The sequence below is a fragment of the Tiliqua scincoides genome, chromosome 2 (assembly GCF_035046505.1).
Source record: "Tiliqua scincoides isolate rTilSci1 chromosome 2, rTilSci1.hap2, whole genome shotgun sequence".
Taxonomy (NCBI): Eukaryota; Metazoa; Chordata; class Lepidosauria; order Squamata; family Scincidae; genus Tiliqua; species Tiliqua scincoides.
Window position 1 is genome coordinate 231,905,912 of NC_089822.1, and position 26,894 is coordinate 231,932,805.

The window sequence follows — 26,894 nt, forward strand, 5'->3', positions numbered from 1 at the left end:
AGTGTTGCAGACAATTCAGATAAATTAATCCTATAGTAATCCTGTGGTCCAATGCACATTTTTTTGGGAATAAACCCAGGGGATTTCTGAGTGAACCTGCCAAAGAATGCACTATAAACACACAGTACTTTCAGTCGATTAAAATCAGTGGGTTATAGGCACTTAATTGTGTACAAAAATATTGATTTTAATGAAACTTCAGTCCAAGGGGTGGACTTTCAACAAATGAAACTAATTAGAAAGAAGTTGAAACAAAAAGTAAAAAGGGTCAAATCTCTCCAGAGTGCATGGAGGCTGTTTAAAACAACAGTAATAGCAGCACAGCAGAAGTGTACACCACAAAGGAGGAAGGGCTCTACTAAATCCAGAAAGAGTGCCAGCATTGCTAAGAAGCAGAGTTGGAGAGGCTGTAAAGGACAAGGAAGGTTCCTTCTGTAAATGGAAATCTTGCCCTAATGAGGATAATAAAAGGGAACACAAACCTTGGAAAGAGAAATGTAAAAAGACAATACAGAAGGCAAGGAAACTCTTAAAAAATTTCCACTTTTTAATTTTCAGTAACTTTTTCAGCTTTGTGGTCCCAGCAATTTTTGGACACTAGAATATTATACTTTTTTGCAGAGGGTCCAGTGGACCATTGCTTGTGAAATCTCAAACCAGTACCAGTACGAGTACAAGTGTGCATCACTTAATGACAGGGATAAGTTCTCCTATCTCCGTTGTTATGCAATCAGGTCATTAAGTGAACATTCAGCCCAATCTAGTGCCTTTGCTGTGTAAACAGATACTGCAAAACACTTGCTGGGCAGCCAAACACTTGCTGGGCAGACTACTGGAGATATATTGCCTCTTCTTTTCTACGAGGGTCACCCAGAAAGTAATGCACCACATTTTTTTTCTTCAACAATTATTTATTGAACACAATGAAACTTGCACACAAGAAAGAATGTTTCTTCTACACTCCCTATTTTTCCACGTAATCACCGTCCAGTTCTATGGCCTTCCTCCAGCGAGACACAAGGGCATGTATGCCCTATCGGTACCACTCCTTGTTCTGGTCACGAAGCCATTTCTGCACTGTGCGAATCACCTCTTCATCATCCTCAAAATGTCTTCCGTGAATGGCATCCTTTAATGGCCCAAACAAGTGGAAGTCTGAGGGAGCTAGGTCAGGGCTGTAGGGTGGATGGGGTAACACAGTCCAACCCTGCTTAGTGATGTGTTCCGAAGTCCTCAAACTTGTGTGAGGCCGAGCATTATCATGTTGAATCAAACATTCACCTGGTTGTTATGGCGCCGAAGTCGCTGGAAGCGCTTCTTGAGTTTGGTTAATGTCTTCACATAAGCTTCAGAATTAATGGTGCTGCCTCTTGGCATCACATCAATGAGTATGACACCCTCAACGTCCCAAAACACAGTGATCATGACCTTACCGGCGGAAGCAGTTGCTTTGAATTTTTTCTTCTGTGGAGATTGAGGATGACGCCATTCCATCGACTGTCGTTTTGTTTTGGGCTCAAAATGGTGAACCCAGGTTTCATCACCTGTCACAATTCTGGACAAGAACACTTTCCCCTCATCTTCAAAACGTTTCAGCAACTCAGAAGAAATGTTTTTTTGTGGTCCACTGTAAGACAGCGCGGAACCCATTGTGCACACACTTTTGAGTAATCAAGAGCACGGCTGATTGCATCCACACTTCCTTTGCTGATTGACAGCTTCAGCGCCAACTGCCTAGTCATTATGCATCGGTCCTCGCGAATGAGCACATCAGCAAGCTGCGTCTTGTCAGGTGTGACAGCCGTGGATGGCCCCCCGAACGCTGCAAATCTTGGAGCTCTGCCAAACCGCCTTCTAATGGCCTCACCCTCTGTGCCCAGCGACAAACCGTACTTCTGTCGACTGCAGATTCTCCATAAACTGTACACAAACGTTTGTGAATGTTCCCAACAGTTTCTTTCTCCGCAATGAGAAATTCAATGACGACACGCTGCTTGTAACGTACATCACTTACAGACGCCATTTCGAAACACTGCTGCAGCTACGCTATCTGTCTGAAGAAACCAAAAATTTGTGTGCGCACTCCTGAAAATTCAAATAATGTATATCTAAAGTTTCGCATTTGTACCATTACTGTAGGTTGAGAAAAAAAATGTGGTGCATTACTTTCTGGGCGACCCTCATATAAGAGCCTTTCATTGTTTAAACAGACATTCTACTGCAGGCTATGGGAGACATGAATGCCTCTTTGTTGTGCTTTGACCACCATCTGGTATATGCGGTCTGTCACTAGGTGAAAGGTTGTTAAACAACAATTCCTGAAGTTAAATATACAGTACAGTATGTTGGATGTAGGACATTTCTGCTAAAGTAAGTAATGTAAGGGTAGTAGTAAAAGGTCCTTATGCTAATAAGATAATTAAAGATTGCTGTGAGCCCACAAAGCAGACTGCCTGTTGCATCTCTGTATGAATTGCTGCTCTAAATCGCATATTCCAATCAGTCTCCACTAAGAGGGATATTTCTGCTGGGTCTGTATCAGTTGTGATTAGAACATTTATTCTTCCTGAACAAAGACTCCTCTTCCCTCAGAGGAGGGTTCTCCTTCTTATAAACAGGAGGCATGCTCAGAAGAGTCTAAAACAAAAACACACAGAGTGGGTTCCTCTGATTGATAGTACAGGGGCTCCCCTGTATATACAGGAAGTGGTGTTACTAGGATTCGCGTCACCTGGTGTGGCAGGCCAGTGCGTCTCCCCTAAGATAGACCTCCTCCCATGCAGTGGGTGGGGCAACATCCTGGGTGGTGGACGTGGCGATGTACAATCGCCCCACCCCCACTGGTTTTTTGGCTGTACTTTTTGATAGAATACAGGTATTTCAACATGGCTTGTTTCATTAAATTCTGAATGAAATTACACATCGATTGATATATAATTATTATAATTTGCATAGCAGAGTATCACAAGTGACTACAGTTATTCATCAGCTATTAATCTTTTCAGGTGTAGGTGGTGTGTGTGTGTGTGTGTGTGTGTGTGTGTGTATATATATATATATACATATATATAAACATGATGGTTTTATACCACTAGTAGTGTCACCCCCCCCCGAGGCAAATTAAAGTAAAACAAATAAATAAGGGGAAGCCAGCCCTGTTCTACCAAATGAATTTTTTTTTGTAGCCTGCCTGCAATACCACCCCCCCATTAGTTCTTATGTTTAAACCATATCACTGTCAGAATCCACCTTACCAATTGAAGCCTTTCTTTTATGGCTGCCTTCTGGAGCATCTGCTGAGCTCCAGTTCAATCAAATTGGGACCATTCTGGTGACCTCATATTCCCCTTTGCCTGGCCTGACCAGAGCAAAGGCACATTTGCTTACTTGAGAGTAAACGCCTCCACGTGAAAAAATGCTTAGTTTTGCTTTCCATAGGGCTCAATACATTTGTCAGCTTGGAGGGAGGGACTTCCTTCTCAAGTTTTTTTGGGGGCTGCATTCATTGGATTGGGACCATTCTTGTGCTGATGAATTATTCTAAGCCTGCCCTTTCCGATGGACTAAGGCAAATTTGCCTACTCATGGGTAAACGCACAATATGGCTCAGTTTCACTTCTCATAGGGCTCCATGCATTTTTGTTTTCTGGTTTTTTTGTCCATAACTTTTGATAGAAAGGATTTATTTTACTCTGGTTTTTTTAATTGCTTTCTGCTGTAAATTCCACATCCAATGGTATATGACATGATAGTATTATTCCTAAAAACTGTGATTTTACCATGTGACCCCCCCCCCCAGTGTGCATCAACCCCCTGTGTGCATCAGCTGGTGTGGCCTGAAGCCCCTGCATCCCCCTAGCAATGCCACTGTCTGCGGGTGTTCTGTTCCCAAACCCCCCTGTGGATATGTGAATCTGCAGATACGAGGGTTGCCTCCTTCCACCCTCTGGAGGTGAGGAGAACACCATAGCTTTAAAATGCATTGTATGAAAATGTGAACTTTTCATTTTTTTCGGAAAGTGTTTCTAAAACACTCTTCAAAAGGCAAGTGGACAATTAGGCTTCATTGATTTTTACTGCAAACCAAATTCTCTGTGTTGTTAAGCAGCTTGAAGCTGAAAAGAAGCAGACCAGATTGAGTGGAGGAAAAAAAACTACAGAAATCACCCAGTTTAGAACAAAGGGTTCCTATGGTTAATTCTCATCTGGGAAGAAAATGACCATCTTCATTTTCAGCACAAAGTGTCAATATTCTGCTGTTCACTGAGATGCTTTGCTTTCAGGCTGGGTACTTGGAATAGTTCCACTGATTCCTGTATCCAAAGCACTCCTGCAAAAGAAACAGCTGCCCCACTATTTTAGAATTCCTACCACCCACCATGCTACATGCTGCAGCTGTGCTGCTAGAGCGCAGGTTGCATGCTATGGTGGTAGGTGATCAGATGACCCAGGAGAGGTAAGTCAGAATATTTTTACTTACCTCCCCTTGGCTGTCTGGACATCAGTGGATCTCCTTGGACCGATGCCAGTTATCGTGTCTTCTTCCTCCAGGAAAGTAGTGACTCCCTTGCTGGCTTCTCTTGTCAGTGAGGGCCCAATCCTATCTATCTTTCCAGTGCTGATGTAGTCATGTCCACAGGATGTGTGCTGCATTCTGCAATGGGGGAGCAGTCACGGATGACTCTTCAAGGTAAGGAAATATTTTTTCCCTTATTTTGGGGCTGCACTGTGGCTGCACCAGTGCTGGAAAGTTGGATAGGATTGGGCCCACAGGCTACTTCCTAACTGCATGCAAGGGCTTGACTCACAGCCATTTTCTGTTTGTAAGAACCCGAATTTACTTGACTCTTGCCATGGCTCTGCAACACAAAGCAGCGAAGCCTTGCTAAAAAATGAATGGCAACCTTGGTCTTTGGTTCAGCCTTGGCAGAGACCCATCAATTCTCTGCTATCTGTTGTTGGTTTTGTCTTGTGTTAGTCACACTGACTGCATGATTAGTGCTTCCTTTCTTTGATTTAGTGAATGTTGATCACAGAATTCCCCTGTCAAGTTTAAAAGGTGAGTGAGTGACACCACCGGGCAGTGAAGAGAAGGTGGAACGGAGTGGCAAGGGGTGTTTTGGAGCTGGGCAAGGGCAGGGAGGAGAACGCTACAGGCCTAAGAGGGGGGCAGGGATGGCAGCAGATGTTGCTGCTGGATTCTACCCCCCCTCCCATGCCTGAAAGCCCTACATGGGGCTACATGAATCTGCACCAGCAATTGAGCTGGCACATATCCAAGTAGAGCCATAGTGGCTGCCATAACCTGACATGGGGTAAGGGAATCAATGTCCCTTACCCCAAAGGGACCCCTCGCTGCCTCCTTGGCCCTGCAGGATACAGTGGTGGCCATTTGGCACCGCTGTATCGTAGGACAGGTAGCTCCTGGACTGTTAGGACTAGACTATTAATTAACACTGTAAACCTGTTCACAATCCTTGTTTACCTTTATCTGTGTATAGCACTTATAATATTGTGCATGATTTAAAAATAAATAACATTATTTATTGTAATGAAAGCAATCGGAAACAGATCAACGTTTTGTGCGGATTGGTCCTTAGACCTGGATCTTTCCCCAACTTGGCAAATATATGGCTATTTAGTGAATTTCCCCTTTTTGGGACCTTTCCTCCGCTTAATATGTATCTTCTCTACTATTTTAAAAAGTTTAACTGCAGTTACACCTTTGAAAATGCCAATGGAAATCAGTGTTGTGTAATGCATTCATTTGGAGCTTGGAAATGAATGATTTTTTCCCCCCTAATAAACATTTTCAAACAAATGCGTAGACATACTGTAACAAGGTTGCTTCTTCCAGTTTGAAGCAGGCATCTTTGTTGCTGTTAATCAATTCGGATGGCCTTCTTGAGTACTGATTCAGTGTAATTTAGCATATCACCACAAGCAGATAACAAGAAATATATCGAAGATATCCATCTGGTGTGTGTTGAAAGCCTTGTTCATTTCATTCTCCATGGTTGTCATAGGCCTTACTAATTGCCTCATTACACCTGCTTTATAAACAGTATGACTTAGCCATTAATGTGATGAAAGGCTTTCTGAAGGGGAGCTAGATATTAAAAAGCATAGATCTCTGACCTTCAATTCTTGGAGGTTTCAGAGTTTACCTCTAGTTTTATTAAATTTTTTATTATATATACTGTAAAGCTGAAATTAAAATGAATCTACTGCCTCTGAACATCTGCTTCAGTTGTACTTGTTGTTCTGCCTACAGAAAACTAGTTTAATGAGAAACTAGATACTCTAAAATACTCCATAAATACTAAATTCAACATGTTTTATTTCCCTAGCTGTTGACTATTTCAGTCACTTAAGTGAGCTTAAAAGATGTAATTGCTCACATAAATAAGAAAAGTAAGACAGGACCAAGTGTCTACTGTTTCTAATTAATTATTTCACTAGGTGAAATGTGATAGAACATATGCTCTTTTTAAAAGAGGTGAGCCCTACTAGGCAAACACTTGTGGGGGGAAAAATACCAAGCATTTTATTCTGTTCATTCCATGTTTTTATTTACTCTTATTTTTCATGCAGGCCCAAGGGACAAAGCTATTCATTTTGGTAGCATTTAAAGAGTCTGCCCTTATGACCTCCGCCATGTTTACCAAAAAGTCTGATTTTTTTTAAGTGATTAGCAAATGAATCTTGATTTCATGTGTCATTTTTTCAGCCTACAAAGGAAGGAAGGGACCAGCATTTGAAATCAACTAAATAAGACAGCAAGTAAAATGTCAGCATCCTATTCTTATCAAATGTACGATTAATAAAACAGAAGGGCATTTGTCTGGCATTAAAAAAAAAAAAACAGAACAGGTGAGGCTTCAGGGGACACGTGGGGCACCATTATTATTATTATTATTATTATCTTTATTTTTACCCCGCCTTTCTCCCTGGAAGGACTCAAGGTGGCTTACAGCAAAGGTTAAAAGCAAATTAAAAAACATAATTTAAAAACAGATAAAAGCAAATTAACACATCATAAAAACAGTAGTCAGATAAAAAAGTAGTCAGGTAAAGCAAATTATAAAAGGATTAGGCCTGTAACCTTTACTGTAACCATTACTGAGAAGATTATCTCTCCACTCCTGTTGCAGACCTGCCATAAAGTCCGATGGGGCAAAAGCCCTGGGCATGAGCTGCTAGGACTCTGTGGAAGCCTCTCTGAGGCATCCGGGAACCTCAGAGAGGCTTCCCCAATGCAGGTGGAGGTCGCATGAGGCTCTGTGAACCTCAGGTGAGGGGGGCAGCTTTTGTGAGGGGGGGCTGCAACAGCCCACGGGGGGCGCCATCATGAACCTTTGCCTCGGGTGCAGGGCTGGGGAGGTCCACTGCTACTCCACTCACCACCTAGCTCAGACACCTGGTGTGGGCATCTAGAGAAGACCAACCAAGGATTGCCTCAATGCAGGTGAGAGTAGGCAATTGTTCAGGTACACAGGACACAAGCTGTATAGGGCTTCAAAGTTAAGCCCAGCATTAGGAACTGTGCAGAGACATGGACAAGTACTTAGTGGAACTGTTTAAGCACTGGAGAGGTTCTCCTCAACCAGTTTCAGTACACAGCCTAGCAGCTGTATATTAAACCAATGGCTGGGTTTTGTTTGTTTACAGTCTTAAACAGATAAAGTTGTGAATAGACTTCTGACCCATTTAAGAGAAGGATAATATTGAAAAAGATGGCCTGAAAGAAAATGCATAAACATGCAATCCATGTTTACAGATCTCAGCTAGAGAAGCTTCTGCTATTTCAGGTGAATATTTTGAAGTACAAGAGACCACAGAAATTGTCACAGGTGGGACATTGGCAAGAGAATACAATACACCCAGATTTATAAATAACCCAGGTTAGGATTATTCGGGCCCAATCCTATCCAACGTTCCAGAACTAACACAGCCAGAATACAACCATGAGGTAAGGGAACAAATGCTCCTGTCCCCCATCACAGGATGCAGGACATGCCCATTGCCACGACTGCATCAGTGCTGGAAGGCTGGATAGGATTGGGCCTTTTGTTATTCTACTGACTGTTATTCTACTGACTTAACCCCTGCTAACTGGTTAAGAGGCGCTTTTTCAAGTGGGTGATCCTCTTTTATTTAGCAGGGGGAGAGTAACTGGCCCACCTCACCCCAGCAGTATCTTTTCTAGTGGCTGTCTGCTGGTGTTTTGCAACTTTTAGATTGTGAGCCCTTTCGGGACAGGGAGCCATTAGATATTTGATTTTCTCTGTAAACCGCTTTGTGAACTTTTTGTTGAAAAGCGGTATATAAATACTGTTGTTGTTGATACTTAAAATAGTAACCTGCTTATCTATCATACGGCCTTCAAGGTAGTTTTTAATTAAATGTATTTTTAAAAAGTCCTGTAAAACATTCAAAATATTATACAAACTCTTTTGGGGGAGGGGAACCCCACAAACATTAGCAACCAACAATCTCAATACTATGTCCAGAGTCCCCAGGGGTGTCCAAACTTTTTGGCAGGAGGGCCACATCATCTCTCTGACACTTTGTTGGGGGCTGGGGAAAAAATGTAAAATTGAAATAAATTTAAATAAATGAATATATTAGAACCGGAGCTTATACGAATGAATGACAGTCTCGCGATAGCTCAAGACCAGTTTTCCTTTGCTACCGCTGCTGCTTCACAGATGTGAAACAGCAAGAGGCAGAGAGAGGCCTCAGCCCACAGCTTGCAGGAAGGGTCAAAGAGTCAGCCCTTGAGCTGAGAGTAGTCCAGTGTGGGCTCCTGCAAGTCTCCAGCGGCGCAGAGGCTCATTGGAGACTGGGGGCTCCCCGTGGGGCAGGTTGGGGGTCCCTGAGGGCCGCAAATGGCCCCCGGGCTGGGGTTTGGACACCTCTGCTCTAAAATAACAAAAAACCAAAATTGTCCAGCATTCATAAGGCCTCATGGAATAAATACATTTAAAATTTAACGCATCAAGTATTGCTTTGCATTGATTAAATATCTTCTTAAATGCTTTATTGCACATCCTCTTCAGTACAACTGTTGAGAGGGAAAATATAAATTTTATCCAAATAAACATGAAAATAAATAAAATCAATGGGCATGGCCTGGCGAGTATCTTCTGGAATAGAATTCTATAATACAAGTGTCACTAGAAGCGTCATATTTCTAGTGTTACAAAACATCACCTTCAACAATATTATCCAAAGCAGTAGCCTCCCAGTATGTTTTACTCAAAGACAGGGCACCCTGATGGATGCTCCTTCAGATGTCTGAACACAGGACATGCATGCCTTTACTTGAAAGCAAACTGGTAATAAAAGGTGGGATCCAGGTGCAATTGGTGCCCCATAATACCTGCGGCTAGCAGCAGACAAAAAGCCACACTGCTTCTAGACTGCCTTTACGGATAGTCCCACAAAGAGAACAATGCAGTAGTCATACCACTATCAGGGTATGCAAATTTAGATAGGCAGCTCAAACTTATGGAGGCTACCACTCCATGGTAGAGCAGCACCAAAACAACTGCCACTGCATCCTGTGGGGCCAAGAAGGCAGCCAGAGAACTCTTCGGGGTAAGGGAACATCTGTTCCTTTACCCCATGTCTGGTCCAGGCAGCCCCTATAGGTATACTTGGATCTACACCACCTATTTAGCTGGCACAGAACCAAGAAGTTCTGTGTTGGGTTCAGAAGCCTGGGAGGAAGGATAGATGTGCTGGCAGCCTCTGCTGCCATCCCTGCTCCCTTCCTGGGCCTGAACCACTCCCGGGCTGCCCTTCCTTTCCTGGTTATGTCTTCTCCCTGACCCATTCTGCCTCCCCCTCCCACAGTTCACTTATCCTGGTCACTGGGTGCAGATCTGGTGCAGGCCTCTGCCAGTGACACTGGTCTCTGTGTGGCCACAATGTGCTTGTCTGTTCCGCTGATACTAGTCAGCATAGGATTGGGCTGTAAAGTGGCGATTCAGAAAGAGAATTAATATATATGTACAAGAAATATTGAAAGGACACCCTGAAAGGTTCTGGCTGTTTCAGTGGGTCTCTGAATCAAACTTGGTAGACATTAAAAAAACTTCTCAGAATCCTTGCAGAATGAGAGGCTTACTGAAAAAATAATCAGAAAAAATCAGAAAAAAAACTGCTACACAGTTACCTTAAGAAGCAAAAAGGAAACTGTCTTAAAACTTATAAGATTTAGAGAAAAAAAACTGTGTCCTTGAAATTGATTTTTGGGTTCTAAGATGTGAAGGTATCAGCTATGGTGCTATATTAAACATTTTCCTCAAACTGGTCCACAGGGACGTTTAGAACATTGAAAGTTAATACACCATTTTATCAAGTCTCTTGCAAAGCAAAATTGCCTGTAACTCAGGTTTTGTACACTGTGTAGCCTAATACAAATATCTTCCACCTGGATTTCTGTAGTGCTTGGTACCCACATATTATAATCTGAGTAAATTGGGTTCATGTAATTGGAAAGTGCAAGGCAAAATGGATACAGAGTTGTCTCTGCAGAGCCATTACAACTTATAAACCATGAGGGCAACAATATACATTAAACAGCTCTATCGCTTATTAGAATAAAAACCTATACCATGGGTATATTCCCTAATCAAATCAAAAAGTTAAACTGCTACATTTTCAAAAGCCTGTTTTGATAGCCCCAGCATTTCTGCCCCAAGACATTAGGCAGATTTCGTTATACATTACAAATGCTTGTACAAAATAATGTCATTAAAGTGGAACAATATAACAGCTATTTCAGATAAGTTGCACACCTTAATCTAGAACCTACTGACCAAGATTCGTAAAGCCTAATATTTCCCTGAACATCTTACAATCCATTTTTTAAAACTCCCTAGAATTCTTTTTTAAAAGGACGTATTAATTAGTGTGGAGCCTGCAGAGCGCATTAGGGGGCACTAAATGACAAGAAGGAGTTCTGGACCAAACCAAGTACATGTGAATCAAGTTGACCAGCTGGTTAAGGAGGACATTGGTTGTGTGGTGGGGAGGGGTGTTTCAGGGCAGGAGAGGGCAGAACGGGGTGGATTGGGCCTGCGAGGGAGGTGGGATCAGCGGAGGCCTCTTTCACTGTATCCTAACCCCCCCCCCCCGGCTCTCATGTCATTACACTGGGCTTTCCAGATTTGAGCCAGTTAAAAAGCTGGTGTGGATCCATGAAGCCCCATAGGGCAGGCTAGGGCTTTACCCGTTGTAAGGGGATAAATATCCACTTACCCCAAGAAGACCTCCAGTTTCCTCCATACCTGAGCTGGATACAGTGCTAGCCAAGAGCTCTGGCTGCACCAGGGCAGGTTAGGATTGAGCTGTCAGTAGCTTACAGCTAACAATGCTTACATTAACTTTATGCTAATCATGTAGTATGGTATAAGATTTTTATACTGTATATATATCATGGAGAATTGGAACACTTGGCCTAAGGTACTGTAAAAATAGAACCAATTTAACAGGAAATTTAACATTTGTATGCTGTGTGCAAACATTTTTGTTTGCTTATTTGACTCTTCTCTTGTCAGCTGCAATTTGCCCTAATGTAATGGTTTGGGAAATACACTCAAGTTCTTATCAGGATTTTATTCAAAATATTATCATTCAAAAAATTAGTGACAAGCCAAAAGCATGATCAGCTTGGTCTGTGAAAGCATCAACTATCTCCGTTCTTGGCAGGCATGTATTAAAAACAGCCAAAAGGCACTTTTTGATATTTCCTTATTTTTCAAGTCTCATATATAACAAATATTTATGTCATTTGTCAGGCAGTCACGTTTTACTCAAATTTGAACTAAGAGATTATATCCATTTTCTGTTTCTTCTTTCTTGCATTATAAACTGACATGTTGCTTGAAAATTAAGGGAAAAATAAAAGCAACAGCTGGACTAGAAAAGCCAATACTGGTAGGAAAAATATTATTAAAATAAAATAAAGGAGGGGGAAGCAACAACTAGAATTGAAAATCAAGGATTTTTTTTAATGGAAGTGCTACAAAAGTTTAAGCTAAAATTAAGGGCGCAATTCAAAGCTGCTCTTAAGCCAGCACAAGTCTCTTGCACTGACCTCCGAGTGTAGTGAATGTGCTGTAAAGCATGTTTGTGCCACTGCAGGAGTCGGGGAGGTTGGTGCAAGTATGCATGCTGGCCTCTCCATGCTAGACCCAGACCTCACAAAGGTAAGTTTGCACTGCCAGTGTGTTACTGAAGTGAGGGGTTGGGGAGGGTGGGTGTTTCTGGGTGGGGAAACGAGGGACGGTGGGTTGACCAGGCTCGGGAGGGACAGTGGGACCAGGATCCATCACTTAGGCCCCTGAGCAGCTGGCCTTACACTGGGCTGCTAGGATCTGCACCACCTAATTCAGTGGCATAGATCCAGGTAGCCAGCCCTATTGGGGTGGCTGCCATGTGACAAAGGGTAAGGGGAAACAATTCTCCTTACTCTGAGTTGTGCTGCAGCCAGTCCCAACTCTGCACTGAACACAGCGTAGGCTGGCCAGCCTGCCTGTTCCAGTGCAGGTTAGGTTTGGGCTGCCCGTTTTTTAATCCATGACCTTCATAGCATTTTAGATAAGATGAGCAACAAAACATCTTACAGTTAGCCTGATGCACTAGAGGAGACCTTTTGTAATCCACAAAGCTGAATGAAAATATGGCAGCTAGTCATTCTAGGCTTCTACCCAAACCTATATATGGGTATAACCTAATTATCAGCCTGGGGCATGCGCCCATGAAGGAATGCAAAACAATTAGGAACTGATTTTTGCTTTGCATCCTCTTGCTGCTCCAGGGGGAAGGGAGGGGTCTGCCTCCCAGCTGAAACAAAGCTAGAACAGGAAAGGGGGAGAGAGATTGATCCATTGCCTGCCTGCCCAGTTACCATGGTGAGCTGGTTGTTTTTAAACTGCTGCCTAAAGAATTTTTGAATTGCTTTTGTTTAACGGGAAAATCAGCATCCATGGAGGTTCCTGAAATGGAACCCTCGTGGATGCCGAGACTCAACCTGTACATATAAGTATTTTACGTATAGGACAGACACTCAGACATATCCATGTAAAAGAGAGTACTGTACTTTCACAGTTCATTTAGAGTTCACAACAGCTTTTTGCATTTTATATCTTTGGGGCAGACTTTAACAATGTGATTCTCAGGTTGTAGTTAATATCCGTGTCTCAGCCCTATGGGCATATTCTCCACTTCATGCACACATGTAGCTTCCATTAATGCTAATGGGATGGAGTCAGAACTGAGCACTAAGAGAAATAAAAGTACTTTCTAATATCCCTTGACTTTACTGCAAAAGTAAAGGAATTTTTAAGCCATTTTCTCAAATGACAAAGTGGTTTATGTTGACTATTAAATAATAATAATAATACAGGTATTTATATACCGCCTTTCATGGTCTTCAGATTTCTCCTCAGACTTTATTTCAAGGCAGACTATGCTAAATCCCTATAGGGATTTTTACAATTGACAAAGGTTCTGTCTTTCAAGAACTACAACATTTCAGATGGATCCTTATATGATCTGGTATCACATTCTGGCCTCCAGTTTCCTCCCACGCAAGCTGACAGTCCTTCATATCTCACTTGAAGGGCGGCCAAAGAGCAGATAATACCTGTATTATTATTATTGACTATTGGCTCCCTACACAAGTGATGACTCCACTGTAGGCTGCCTTAAAAACAACCCCTTTGTCAAAAGTTAAAGTAAAAGTAAAAGTTAAACAGAAGTGTTTCCCCCTTTCTTTTTTAATAAATGTATATGTGCACCTTCACACACACACACTGTAATCCTGGGCTCACTGACTTGGGCATAAGCCTCACTGAACTCAGTGGAATATACATGCAAATAAACATGCATAGGATTTAACTGTAAACTGTTACTATACTGGATTATATGACGGGCTTCGATAGTATCATATGAGTTTGCTTTCTCTTGCACATTTTCTAACTCCAGTCTTGCTTGCTTCATGCTCGCCATTTATAAAAGCTTCAATTTAAATATATAATAACCCACTTGAAAAAGACTTGGCACAAATAGTGGTTATGAAAGGCTGCAAACCAGGGCCATCCATCTATGCTGGAGTTTGGCAAAATTAAACCGACAGCATTAGAATACCATGACTGATTACAAAGCAATAAATCAACCTCTTCTGATCTTTTTTCCAGGGAAGGATTTGTTTTTTGCAGCAAATAAGAGGGTGATGGAAAGTGTTTATCTTTGCTATTATCTATATGACTGTTGCCTAAAATAATTCATCAGATTCAAGACTACTCATAAAAAGTGCATAATTTAATTTAAAACATTTGTCAGCGTCAGCACATCTAACCAATTACAATGCCAAATGTTATTGCCAACATTTTATTAGTATGCTTAATTTGGTGACAGAATTTCTGGGCAAACATTATAGAGCCTTGAGATACATTTAAAAAAATGAACAGGCACTAACAGTATTAAATCGTGCACTGATTATATCTTGGGGAGGAAAAGACGTGTTGTTAGAAGGACAACAAGAATAAGTTACTAAGTTTTTCTGAACATGACAAATTATATTCATGCAGTTAGCAGGATATTTTTAAAAACAATTTCAATTTCTGAATCAAATGACAAGAATATCCATTACAGCGTCAGAAGAGTCAGACAACCACTATTACTCAGCAGAATACTGGACTTCATGCTGAGTTCAAATATATCCTGCATCTGATGAAGTGGACTGCAGTCCATGAAAGCTATTCTAAAATAGATGTGTAACAGCCAAATCCTAATGCTGGTACAGCAGGACCACATAGATCACACTATGCATGATAGTGTGGGAAGGAGCACTGGGAAGCACTGGGAAGGAGCAGGCTGGAGGTTTCTTTAGGTAAGGGAGCATTTATTCTCTAATCTGGTCATGAACCCCAGCCTGTGCAATGGGCGCTACTCAGATCTGCACCTGTTAAATCACTTGTACAACTCCCAAGAAGTTAGTGTGAGGGGTGGAGAAGTAAAAAAATTCACACAGTTTTCCTAATTGCATCTATTTCCTCTAGTTTCATAAAAGTCAATGAATTGATGAAACTTATTAAGCCAGACCTCATGCAGCTACAAGTCAGCTATAGTGTATCTGTAAAATGCAATATAGTACATATGTGGATATATATGTGCCAGAGACTGGAGGCACATGATGCACCATCCAGTATGGAGCCCAAATGGTTGAGTATGGAAGCAGTGGGGACCTAGAATACAACCTCCTGCCACATACTTAAAATACTGATTATATTCAAGAAGATGTGTTAGTACAGAAAACTAGTATATTATTATTATTATTATTATTATTATTATTTTATTAATTTGTACCCCACCTTTTTGCCCAACGGGCACACAAGGCAGCTTACATCATCTTTAAAAAAGTAAGTATATAAATTAGACATGTAGGAATCAAAGTTGAATCGAAAATCACCAATGCAAATGGTACAATAAAATTGTACACAAAGTCTTTGTGTTGCAGATGTCATGCTTCAAAATATACAATTTTGTCTCTGGCTGTTTGCAGAAGGAGAAGTTTGAATTTTTCCAACTCTACATTGAATTTTTCTGCACACACTAGAGATTCTCCAAGTGCTGATGTCATGTGTGGATATACAGTATTTGAATTAATTGACTTTGAATGTGAGAAATCTGACTTTTTCAATCTATTTCAATTTCCATAGACTCGGGACTGAATCTCAGTGCTGGTTGATTTTACTTCTGGCTTTTTAATTTTGTACTTCGTTATTGTAATTTTATGAATTCTGTAAGCTGCCTTGGGCACCCCAGTAATAAGGGCAAACAAATGTGAGTGAAAGTTTTTTTTGCTACAAAAACATATTATAACTGAAATATCTGTTGCCTACTTCTGCTCCTAAGCATATTTATTTGGGGGTTAATAAATATTTATTTATTTACTGATTTTTTCAGACTCATGGCCTTAACTGTGGTCCATGCCCTAGTGTCTTCAAGACTGGATTACTGTAATGTGCTGTATGTGGGACTGCCCTAGAAGACGGTTCGGAAGCTGCAACTAGTGCAGAATGCAACAGCCAGGGTGGTTGCTGAAGCTAAGCAGTTTGATTCTGTTGAACTGCGGCTTCAGCGATTACATTGGCTGTCCATTTGTTTCCGGGCCCAATTCAAGGTGGTGGTTTTGACCTTTAAAGCCCTTTGTGGTTTGGGGCCAGGTTATCTGAGGGACCGCCTTTTCCCATATATTCTGGCCTGCCCTCTTAGGTCATCCAAGCGGGCTTTCCTGCAAGTGCCTCCTTCTCCAAAGTTAGGGGGATGGTGGCACAGGGGCAAGCCTTCTCGGTAGTGGCACCACAGTTATGGAACTCCCTACTGGGGAAATTACGATCTATCCCCTCCTTCATGGCATTTCAGCGAGGGCTTAAAACATTTTTGTTTCATTTTGCATTTGGGATAACTGTCTCCTGTGCCTCTATAGCAGTTCTTTGAATATATTTGCCCTCCTCCAATTGGTGTTCCCCCCATTGCATTTCCTTTTTCTACTGTTGTATTGTATTTTCTATTTTTTTTACTGTATTTTTATTTATTTATTTTTTAAATCAATAAATAGTAATTAAGCTATAAAGCCACCTTGGGCATCTGCTTTCAGCAAAGGAAAGGCAGGATAGAAATCTTTTAAATAAATGAATGAATGCCTACTTCTCTCAGTGACACTACTGCATCCTTTATAGGAAATTTTTTCAGGATCTTCAAACACAACAGATCTGCCCTATTAGAGCTGACACATCATTATTGTGTGGAAAGGAAGGTCATTACCTTTCACCACCAGCTTTCCAGAGCTGCTGGCTGCCCCAAAATGGTTTGTTGCTGTGCATGTGTAACTTCCCGAATCTGCTTTTGTAACATTGGCAATTTGCAGAGTTCCATCTTCCAAAATAGTGAGTCTGAAAATACAAGGACTGCAGGTTAGACTTAAAAAAACAGGGGGGGGAGCATAACTCTACACATTAATTATTTACAGCTTGAACAGCTGAGAAATCACTGCTAGCTACGATGGAAGGTGACTTGAGAGAATCCTCGAGAGACCAAAATACATTAATAGTACATGTACCATTTACATGAGTTCTCCATGTCTTCACCTGAAGGCAATTCCACATTGCAGAATGTGAAACAGGGAAGTTTTGTTTGTTTTGTTTTTAATGAAAATGCTCCTTTGATATCCAGTGTCCAGCATGGAAACGCTTTTCAAGATGCAACCTATTTTTGAAAAACCTTTACCTACAAATATTTCCCAAATATTACCTAATTCAGTGTTTCTCAAACTGTGGATTGGGACCCACTAGGTGGGTCGTGAGCCAATTTCAGGTGGGTCTCCATTCATTTCAATATTTTATTTTTAATAGATTTGATGCTCCCATGGTATGTGACTACATTTGGGGAAATGTTACAGCTCTGTACATTCAACAAGCTACAATGTTTATGCTTTTAAAATGATAGTCAACAGGACTCACGACTGAGTAAGTGTGGGCAGGATTGCAGCCTAGGATTGTTAAAAATTGTCCTGCTTGATGATGTCACTTCCAGTCATGACATCACTTCCAGTGGGTCCTGACAGATTCTCATTCTAAAAAGTGGGTCCCAATGCTGAATGTGTGAGAACCACTGACCTAATCTTTGATCCACTGGATTCAGAAATGGGTCCTGGAAGGTTGAGATTTGAATTTTCAGTTAGGATAGACACGTTAGTGGACACCTTGGGTGGACACGTTAACAGAGCAAACCTACGCGTGTCTACTCAGAAATAAGTCTCACTGAATTCAGTGTTACTTACTCCCAGGAAAGCATGCATAGGATTGCAGTCCAGGAACAGGCTTAAGGAGATTGAGGGCTGTATCTTAAGTTCGTGAGTTATGAGTAGGAAATGGTCATGACTGACTAACCTTAGGATACAACCTCTACAATCCATCTCTTCTAGCAATCTGTGTCCAAGAATGACCAGCCAGATGCCCTAGGGCAATGGTTCTCAAACTTCCAGAGAGTTTGAGAACCCTGGTAAGTCTTTATGGGGGCAGGGAATGGTGGCAGCAGGATTCCCATGATCGTACTGCTGCCAGGGACCAAAGGAATTTTTTTAATTTTACCCCTTCCTGCACCGGCCTCTGGAGGGCTCTGCAGGGCACCCTGCATCCTTCAGGGACTACAGCAGGAAGGGGTAAGTTGAGAAAAAAGCCCCTTGGTACCCGACAGTGGTGCAATACCCCCTTCCCCCCACCCTTTAAAGGGCCAAGGACAGGGCTTCTCAGGCTCAGGTCATGACCCACCAGTTTGAGTACCACTTGGGAAGCTCACAAACTGAGCTCCCTGTTCCTACTGCCTGTTCCTGGTAAGCAAAACTAGACTACAATTGAATATTTTCACCTCAGATTTCCATACTTTATCATGAGACTAACATTGCTCCACTTTACCAATAAAGAAGATGAAAGCAGAGTTATTTTATTACATCACTACATCTGTATAAAGCACTGTTTTTAAATGGCAAATTCTTGAGGAAGAGTTGGTTTCTGCAGGAGTGCTCAGTACGAGGAGGTAGTGGAAGCCTACTTATCACTTGTCTTGTACGTTACTTTTCACAAGAAATTGCCATTCTTTTTGGATGATGCCAGTTTAATTAATAAAATTGCTTTTGGTCCATCTGTATGCTTAACAGTCCCCAGCAGAGTATGTGTGTGTGGTGAAATGGACAGCTGCACCTTAAAAAAATACCACTAAAAGATGCACAAAGCATAAAATAACATGCCCTGTGAGGAGCTGTGGAAATTATATACAGTATATTGTTTTCCTGGAAAAGAATGTTCAGCTTTCAGTGGAAACCACCCGGGTATCCCTGTCAATGTAAAACCATTTACCTTGTCTCGTGTAAATAAAACTTAATACAAAAAAAAAATAATAATGATTTCCCAGTTTGGTTCACATACCTAAAGAATATGTCCACTGACGTTTTGTTTGTGCCAGTGAATTCATTTTGCGTTGCTTTGCTTTGGACTGCAAGTCCAGTATCCATGGATGCTCTTCTATAGTAGGGTAGGAAAGCCCACGGGCCGATGCGGCCCCTGGAAGCTCTTTATCTAACCCGTTATAATTGGGCTCTCCCAGACCTGCCCTTTCAGCAGCACCACTTCTGTCGAAACTCTAGGAGGAAGAGATGGAAGGAGGCCTCAGAAGGCAAGGAATGCTAAGGGGAAAGGGATAGACCAAGAGACGTGTGAGAAGAAGATGCTGCTGAGGTGCTGGGGAAGCCCAATTATCACGCAGGTTGCCCATTGAGCAGTGCAGCTTCTGCCAAGGCATCACTTTGCAGGAAACCTCTTAGCTACTGAGCTACAAAGTGATGCTTTGCTGCTAAAAGAGTGATCCGTGTGTTGTTTGGGATCATCCTTGAAAATCTTGAAAATAGGATCAAGAATTGCATGTTTTCTGTCATTTGCAGCTTATGAGTTCCTACTTGAGAACCAAGTGCTTATTCCTGGTCATCATCAGCTCGATACAATAACTTCATGCTTAATGACATCACTTCTGGACCTCATCAGGTGCCATGAATGCTATTTGGCCTGTTATATGAAATGAGTTTGACACCCCTGTTCATCACTTCATCAGGAAATGAGTCTAGATAAGAAACGTGTCTTATTTAGGCTCATTCTCTGACATTCCTTTGACACAACCATGGTCTTCCCACCCAGACACGCTAAATCATTGGATTTGCAATAAAACTGACAAATATCTGTCCAAGACAACTGTGGCTTTTAAACAAACAAACAAACAAACAAACAAACAAACAAACAAACAAACAAACAAACAAACAAACAAACAAACAAATAAGGGTGCAATCCCATCTTGCAACAGGCAAGCCAATAGGCTTGTACTGTATCCAGTGCAGGATAGGTGCCCAAAGTGGCTCAGCTAGAGGAAAGTGAAAACTATTCCCCTTACCCCTGGGTAAGCCACCCTGGCTCCAGTGGGTCTCCTCAGACTTGCGCCAAGGTGGCAGAAGTCTGAGGAGAGTGGACCGGCTTGAAGTTGCTCTGAGCTCTGCGAAAATGGGGGTTGAGATCCGGCATAACTGCTGGGTCCCAGACCCACCTCCATCGCCCAGCAAGCCACCACGGAGGCTGGATTCAGCCTCCGTGCACTGGCACGGCTTGCTCGTGAAGGATTTGCACCAGCCTAACTTGCAGTTATGATTGAGCTGTAAAAGCTATACTATTTATCTTTGAACTGTGATTCCCTGATCAACAGCTTCCATAGTCACTGATTTAGGGCCCAATCCCATCCAACTTTCCAGCACCGGTGCAGCTGCAATGCAGCCCCGAGGTAAGGGAACAAATGTTCCCATACCTTGAGGAGGCCTCCAAGACTGCCTCCCCACCACAGGATGCAGGGCATGCCCCATTGGCACAACTGCACCAGCACTGGAAAATTGAATAGGATTGGATCCTTAAGCATGCAATTTTTGTGGAAAGTGTTTTTCTTTGCTACATAGAGCCTTGACGTTGATGTGGCAGATGTTAACATGTAATTATTTTTGCACTTTAAAATTTATTAAAGGAAGATCAGGATATATGACTCTAAATACATTTGTGTTGCCTGAGAAGTCTCCTTTGTAGGAGACTTTCGTTAAACCACAAGGGAAGGCCATTTGAGGATACTGAGCTGATAACTAGGTTGGAAGAGAACATCATTTGATAAACTATGCCAAGTGGCTATGTGGGAAATTTTGACTGATAGTAAAAAGTTCAAATGAAGTATTGTTCAGCAAAGTGTGGAAATCAAACGTATTTCCACTGGTGGACAATTCCCTTGGGTACCATCTAGCCAGCGGGTGCTGCTGTGTGAAACTACTGTCCTGGTCTCATAAGAATGGATAGAAATTGCTCAGAAGTTGTGCTTAGTCGATTTTTTGCAGAGACAGTACAATATTGCAGCTTTTATTAGATCTAACACCTTATTAAATAAACATAGTGCATTAATCATAGAAATGTCAGTCAATTAATTGAGTGATTTAATTTGTATAAATTGCATATGAATAAAATCATATACTTTATTTTTAGATAATGAATATTCCAGCATGCACCGACTTAAGGAAGCATTTGTTCCTGAATGAGACAGATGGAAAGCATTTCTCTTCGAAGGTGGCAACTGCCAGCTACATTTTTTGTAAGTACATACTATTAAAAACAACACTTAAAAGAAAATGTGTTAAGTGAATAGTAGAAACTGTTTCAGTCAACCAGAAATGTTTTCAATGCTTATTTTACCAGAAGTAAATTTCAGGGATGTACTTATGTCAAGTATGGAGTCAAGTCCCAAGTCTCCCGGCTTAAGCTGCTCATGAGTTATAACAGGCAGCCATTGCAATGCATCTAGAGTCATTTTTCAAGTCATTTTGACTCAAGTCTGTCTTTTTGAGAAACAAGTTGAGTTGCGGAAGTGACAAAAAAAACAAGCAAGCACACATACCAAACAGAGCCACAAGCACACACAAAAGCGAGTGTTGAGTATACTCAAGCCTTTTCAACATTAGGGTAAAAGCCCCAAGTCCCGAATCAGTGCTCAAGTTTTTGACATGCTTGACCCAATTCCATACAAGTCACACAAAAAAAGGTTTTCATGACTTCAGTCCAAGTTATCTAAGTCGTGGCCCTTCCCTGGTAAATTTTACACCCAAGCAATCATGCATAGAACTGCAACTTCAGTCAGTCAACTAAACATGGATGCCTAACTTTTTAGAGACGTTTCACAGGTTCCTTTCACAGGGGTTCCAATGATACTAGCTGGATAGACATTTATTTAAACTCTATCCAAAAGAATTAAGTGGATCCAGGATCCAGACCAGATGTAGCAGTTAGATAGGTACTGCAGCCTTGGGTCAGTTGGCACAATTGGGCCTGAAAAAGAGCAGACAACAAGACAGAAGCTCCCTCTGCCTGAAAGCTGCACAGTAATGCAGGAAGTGAGGCAAAGCTGGTAAAACCCCTGCTAACCGGTTTAAGGCGCAATCCTAACCCCTTATGTCAGTGCTTTCCAGCACTGGCATAGCGGTGCCAATGGGACGTGTGCTGCATCCTGCAGTTGGGTGTCACTCACGGAGGCCTCCTCAAAGTCAGGGAATGTTTGTTCCCTTACCTTAGAGCTGCATTGTCCTTATGTCCATGCTGGAAAGCACGGACATAAGAAACACTTTCTTTCTTTCTCTAAGACAAAATAAGGAGGTTTCTTTGTTTACTGACTTTATATTCCACCTTACTCCCAATAAGGGCAGCCAAGATGGCTTACAATATTTAAAAACAATAACAGTTAAAAATATTGCAGTAAAACAAATAAAACCAGAGAAGCCCAATTGATCATAACAATAATATATCATTAGCATGTCCCTAGGATTAAGTTATTTGGGCCTGGTACTTCCACCTATAAGGATTCTATGGAAGAGTCTGGTCCTTCAAAATTTTCTTATTTGTTGGATACTCTTTTACATGCAAAGCTAACAGCCCAATCCTAACTAAATTCCCCTACGCCAATGCAGCTGCACTGGCGTGGTTTATGCTGGATCTGGCAGGGGAGTTTGGCAGGCAGAAAGTCTTCTCAGGGTAAGGGGACATTTGTCCCCAGCCTCTGCGATGAGTCAGCTTGGACCTGCACCTGCTATATATCTGGTTGGTATATAGCTGGTGCAAGTCCATGTTGAACCCTGTTGGTGGATCAGGTCCAGGAAAAGGGATAGAATACAGCATGTGCTGGCTTCACCTATCCTGCCCGCTCTTGCCTTCTCCCACCCCTATGCCAGTCTTACCTGCTTTTTATCCAGGGTAAGGTGACATTGGGATGAAAAACAAACCAACCTTCCTTTTGTGACATTCAGATGCCATAGAAAACAATTCAGCACTTCAGTTTATACCCGGAGTGACTTTACATATTTATCAAATGCAGCAACAAGCAGAAGGTGAAGCGCACTCAGGCTTATGTCTATCACAGTGCATCACAGTATGCAGAATGGTATTCAGAAAGTCTTTTTCTTTTGAAGTGCGGCTGTTGTACAGGTTAGTTTTTCCAGGCTCTAGTGTCAAAACCCTTCAAAATTTAATGTCAGGTATTCCTCTATTATTGAGCAACAGATTCTCTGCTAATAATCTATGAATCTTGACAACACTGGATAAGACTTAAGATGCAAATCTGCTGATTCTATAAAGGCTAACAAAAATGGAACTACATCTGGGCTGCCTTCTAATCACAGATTCTCTTATCAGAAATAAAAAAGAGAGAAGTAATTTTACAGTGAAAAAAGGATTATACAAGGTATTCTTGCATCTCTGTAGATGAAGGTCATCTTATCTACAGTGTATTATATTATCTAAAACATACAGAAGTTGGTTTTTTCTGTGAACTAGAGATTTCAGACCAACGGAGACTAAGGAAGCTTCTGGGTTCAGGAGATAAAGCAAAACTCTTTTTATTTAAAGTAACTTTTTTTTAATTCTAGGTTTTAAAAGGTGATGGACACCTCTGTTCTAGAGATGTGTGTAGCTCAATCTTAAAAGGTAAGGTGATATTTATATAATTATGGTTGACTTCAAATTTAATACACAGCTTTTTTAAAAAATGTCACTTTATGCTGCTGAACTAAATGAACTCCTCTGCATATTAATAATATACATGTAAACATTTCTTTTTCATTTCTTTGTCATTTTTTGTTCTTTAAAATAGAATATACAAAGCACCCAAATTGCAGCTTAAGAAGAAGGACCGTTAAACTGTGACCAATGACTCTTCCCACCCATATAAACCCCATTCATTGTTTGTGAACATGTTAACATCATACTTATGACTTAAATGGACTTAAATCTGATCTGATTTCCCTCTGACCTATCAAGGATTAGTAGAATAATTCTTGTACAGCAGGGGTGGGCAAACATTTTGGCAGGAGGGCCACATCATCTCTCTGACACTGGATTGGAGATTGTCTGTTTAATTACTTTATCTTAAATCACAAAGGTCAGTAAGATTGTTTTAAAATCACCTAGCAAAGGGACATTGTTTTTTAAATGGATTTGATTTAATGAGATTTTTGCCATCCATGTGAATTCTGGGAATGGAACCCTTGTGAATAATGAGACTCAGGGCCCAATCCTATCCAATTTTCCAGCACCGGTGAAGTTGCAATGAAGCCCCAAGGTAAGGGAACAAATGTTCCCATATCTCAAGGAAGCCTCTGTGATCACTGCCCCACCACAAGATGCAGTGCATGCCTCATTGGCACAGATGCACTAGAATATTGGGTAGGATTGGGCCCTCAACCTGTAATTTACATTTCAAATTTGAATAAATTTACATAAATGAATACATTAGAGACATAACTTATATGAATGAGGCTGCAATTCTAACCACACTTTCCTGAGAATAAGCCCCATTGAACAAAATAGGACTTACTTCTGAGTAGACCTGGTTAGACTTGTGCCCTGAATTAATTTTACTGAGCTAATTTATAATACACATGAGAACTTGCCCTGCAGCTCGTGTCTGGTATTGTGACAGGCAGTCGTGAGCCAGTGTGAGCTCCAACAGTCTCTGACAGGCCAGAGGCTCATTGGAGGCTGGGGGCTCCCTGTGGGTTGGATTGGGGGACCCTGAGGGCTGCAAATGGCCCCCAGGCCAGGGTTTGCCAACCCTTGCTGTAGAGGAACAACCTAGACATGGTAATTCTTGCCCTGGTGATATCCAAATTAGATTACTGTTAAGAACCCAAACTACACATTGTGTTAACCATGTGATGTGTAGCTGAACTTATGTCTTGCAGCTGCAGTTCAGATTGTGCATTCTGTTATCACCAGAGCCTCCATTTCCTCTTCCACCATCACCTCCTCTACTGCTATTGTTTCTTCTAAACTAGATGGGAGGGGAGTGCAACTAGGAAACCCTCATAGGAAGTAGTTCAACTTGATCTGGGGCCCTTGATGAAATTCACAAGCTCAGTTCCCACCTGCTCCCAGTTTTAGCCAAATTATGGCCCAAGAAGCCTCCTAAAAATGATTGAAGGTGAACGTCAAGAAAAAACAAAGGGGAACAGATCAACTTTTTATCAGCAACAAAATTAGTTATGCCACTACATATTTGATATTATGAGTGCATCAATTTACCAAACATAAGCAGATCTTACAGAATCCGATTGTTGATTAAGCATACAAATCAGAAATATTTCATGCTTAGCCAAGCAAGCTGTTTTGCATTTTCATTCCCCAGGAAAACTTCCTTATGTCTGATATTATCTTTTATGGGTTGAAAGATGTCTTACAGCAAGAAATAAAAGAGATGCCATCTGTGAGTGATTCAGAAACTTTGAGTTAAACTTATCTTGCAAAGATTTGTAGCCATTGTTGATATGGTTAGTGAAAGAGGGTACACTAACACAGGAGTTCTACCAGGAGATAATCTGTCTTTTGTGAAAGGGGAAACAGGTTTCTATACTTGTGAGCACTATATTTTGTATAGCTGTTAATAAAAGGAGGTCATCTACTATTTCATTAAAAAGACACTTAATTACAGCATGGAAAAATGCCCATATTGAACAGATCATTTCTTATCATCTCTTTTTCAGATAATAAACAAGTTATTTTTCTCTTCCACAGCAGTTTATTTTGTGATTGGCAAACAATCTGAAGACAGCTGTGAAATCAACCAGGTAATACACTCTAATGACAATTCATCTGCGGTAGCTGATGAAACTTTTTGCTCAAGACATTAATCTTCAAATGAGTGTCAGTGTTCTAAAATGACAAATATTTAAGCAAAGAAGATCATATGGCTCCTTTGTTTTCTCTTCAACACTCTAGTTTTCAGAGCAACACCCAAGATAATCTGTTGTTAGGCTCTGGAACCCATCTAGGCCTCAGTTAAATTCTTTTTTGTGCCCCCCACCCCCAAAGAAAAGCTGCAACGGGCATCCTAGATGATAATGATGATGATAATGATAAATAACAACAACAACAACAACAGTATTTATATACCGCTTTTCAACTAAAGTTCACAAAGTGGTTTACAGAGAAAAAAAATCAAATATAATGGCCAATGTTCAACTAAGATTGAACATTGGCCATGAAACCCAGGAAACATTTTGTCATGGGGTATAACTGAGGTTACTCTTTGTACAGATTTTGCACTAGGATCTGACCTCTGTCTTAGCGTGAACCTCTGAGACCTTTTGTTCCTTTTTCTAAGCTCCTGCTTGCATCACAATCTGGGCGGCCTGATAAATGTATCATTCAGCTCTTGGTGGTTGAATGTCAGTGGTAACTTGGCTTCCCTAGCCTTGAAGTTCCCAATGCCTCAGCAACCTTGGCAGTCTATTCAGAAGACCCAGAGCAGGCATCTTTTCACCTCACTCCTCTCTGATTTCTCACATACTGCATATACGCAATGCAGCCTCATGTCCATTCTCTCTCTCCATTCATTCTCCTAGTCATCAGCTACCTTGTTCTTTACTTACAATAGTCAAGACCCTGCGGAGTCTCCTTTGGTTGGTTTTCCCCCTCCCCTTCCCCTCAGTCCAGTTCTCTTGTTGAAACACTGGAGTCTGAACATTCTCATGTCATTTCTTTGGGCTCTGTGTCTCATTCTGAGACCCTGGAATGTCGGTCAAGAAGACTGAAGAGTCATTAGTATAATTCTCAACCCAGCTAGCCAAGCCTTGAGTGACCTAAACATCTCCCTTCCTGTTGTCCTTAAGACACTGAAACCTTATTCTGAGATCCTAGCTACCCTTCCCATTTCTCTCCACCTCCCCTTAGGATTTTCCTTTATCTCTGCTGATTGCCCTAAAG

The 26,894-nt window shown here is 41.4% G+C and overlaps 1 protein-coding gene across 2 annotated transcripts in view; it reads right to left on the reverse strand.

Moving 5' to 3' along the window:
- The window catches only part of LOC136639237 (contactin-4-like), a 230,189-nt gene that overhangs the window by 63,166 nt on the left and 140,129 nt on the right, over positions 1-26,894 (reverse strand). For both annotated transcript variants that reach the window (XM_066613253.1, XM_066613254.1), the window contains one exon: positions 16,846-16,973. In XM_066613253.1, the coding sequence (XP_066469350.1) occupies positions 16,846-16,973 (128 nt within the window). The remainder of the gene's footprint in view (positions 1-16,845; positions 16,974-26,894) is intronic.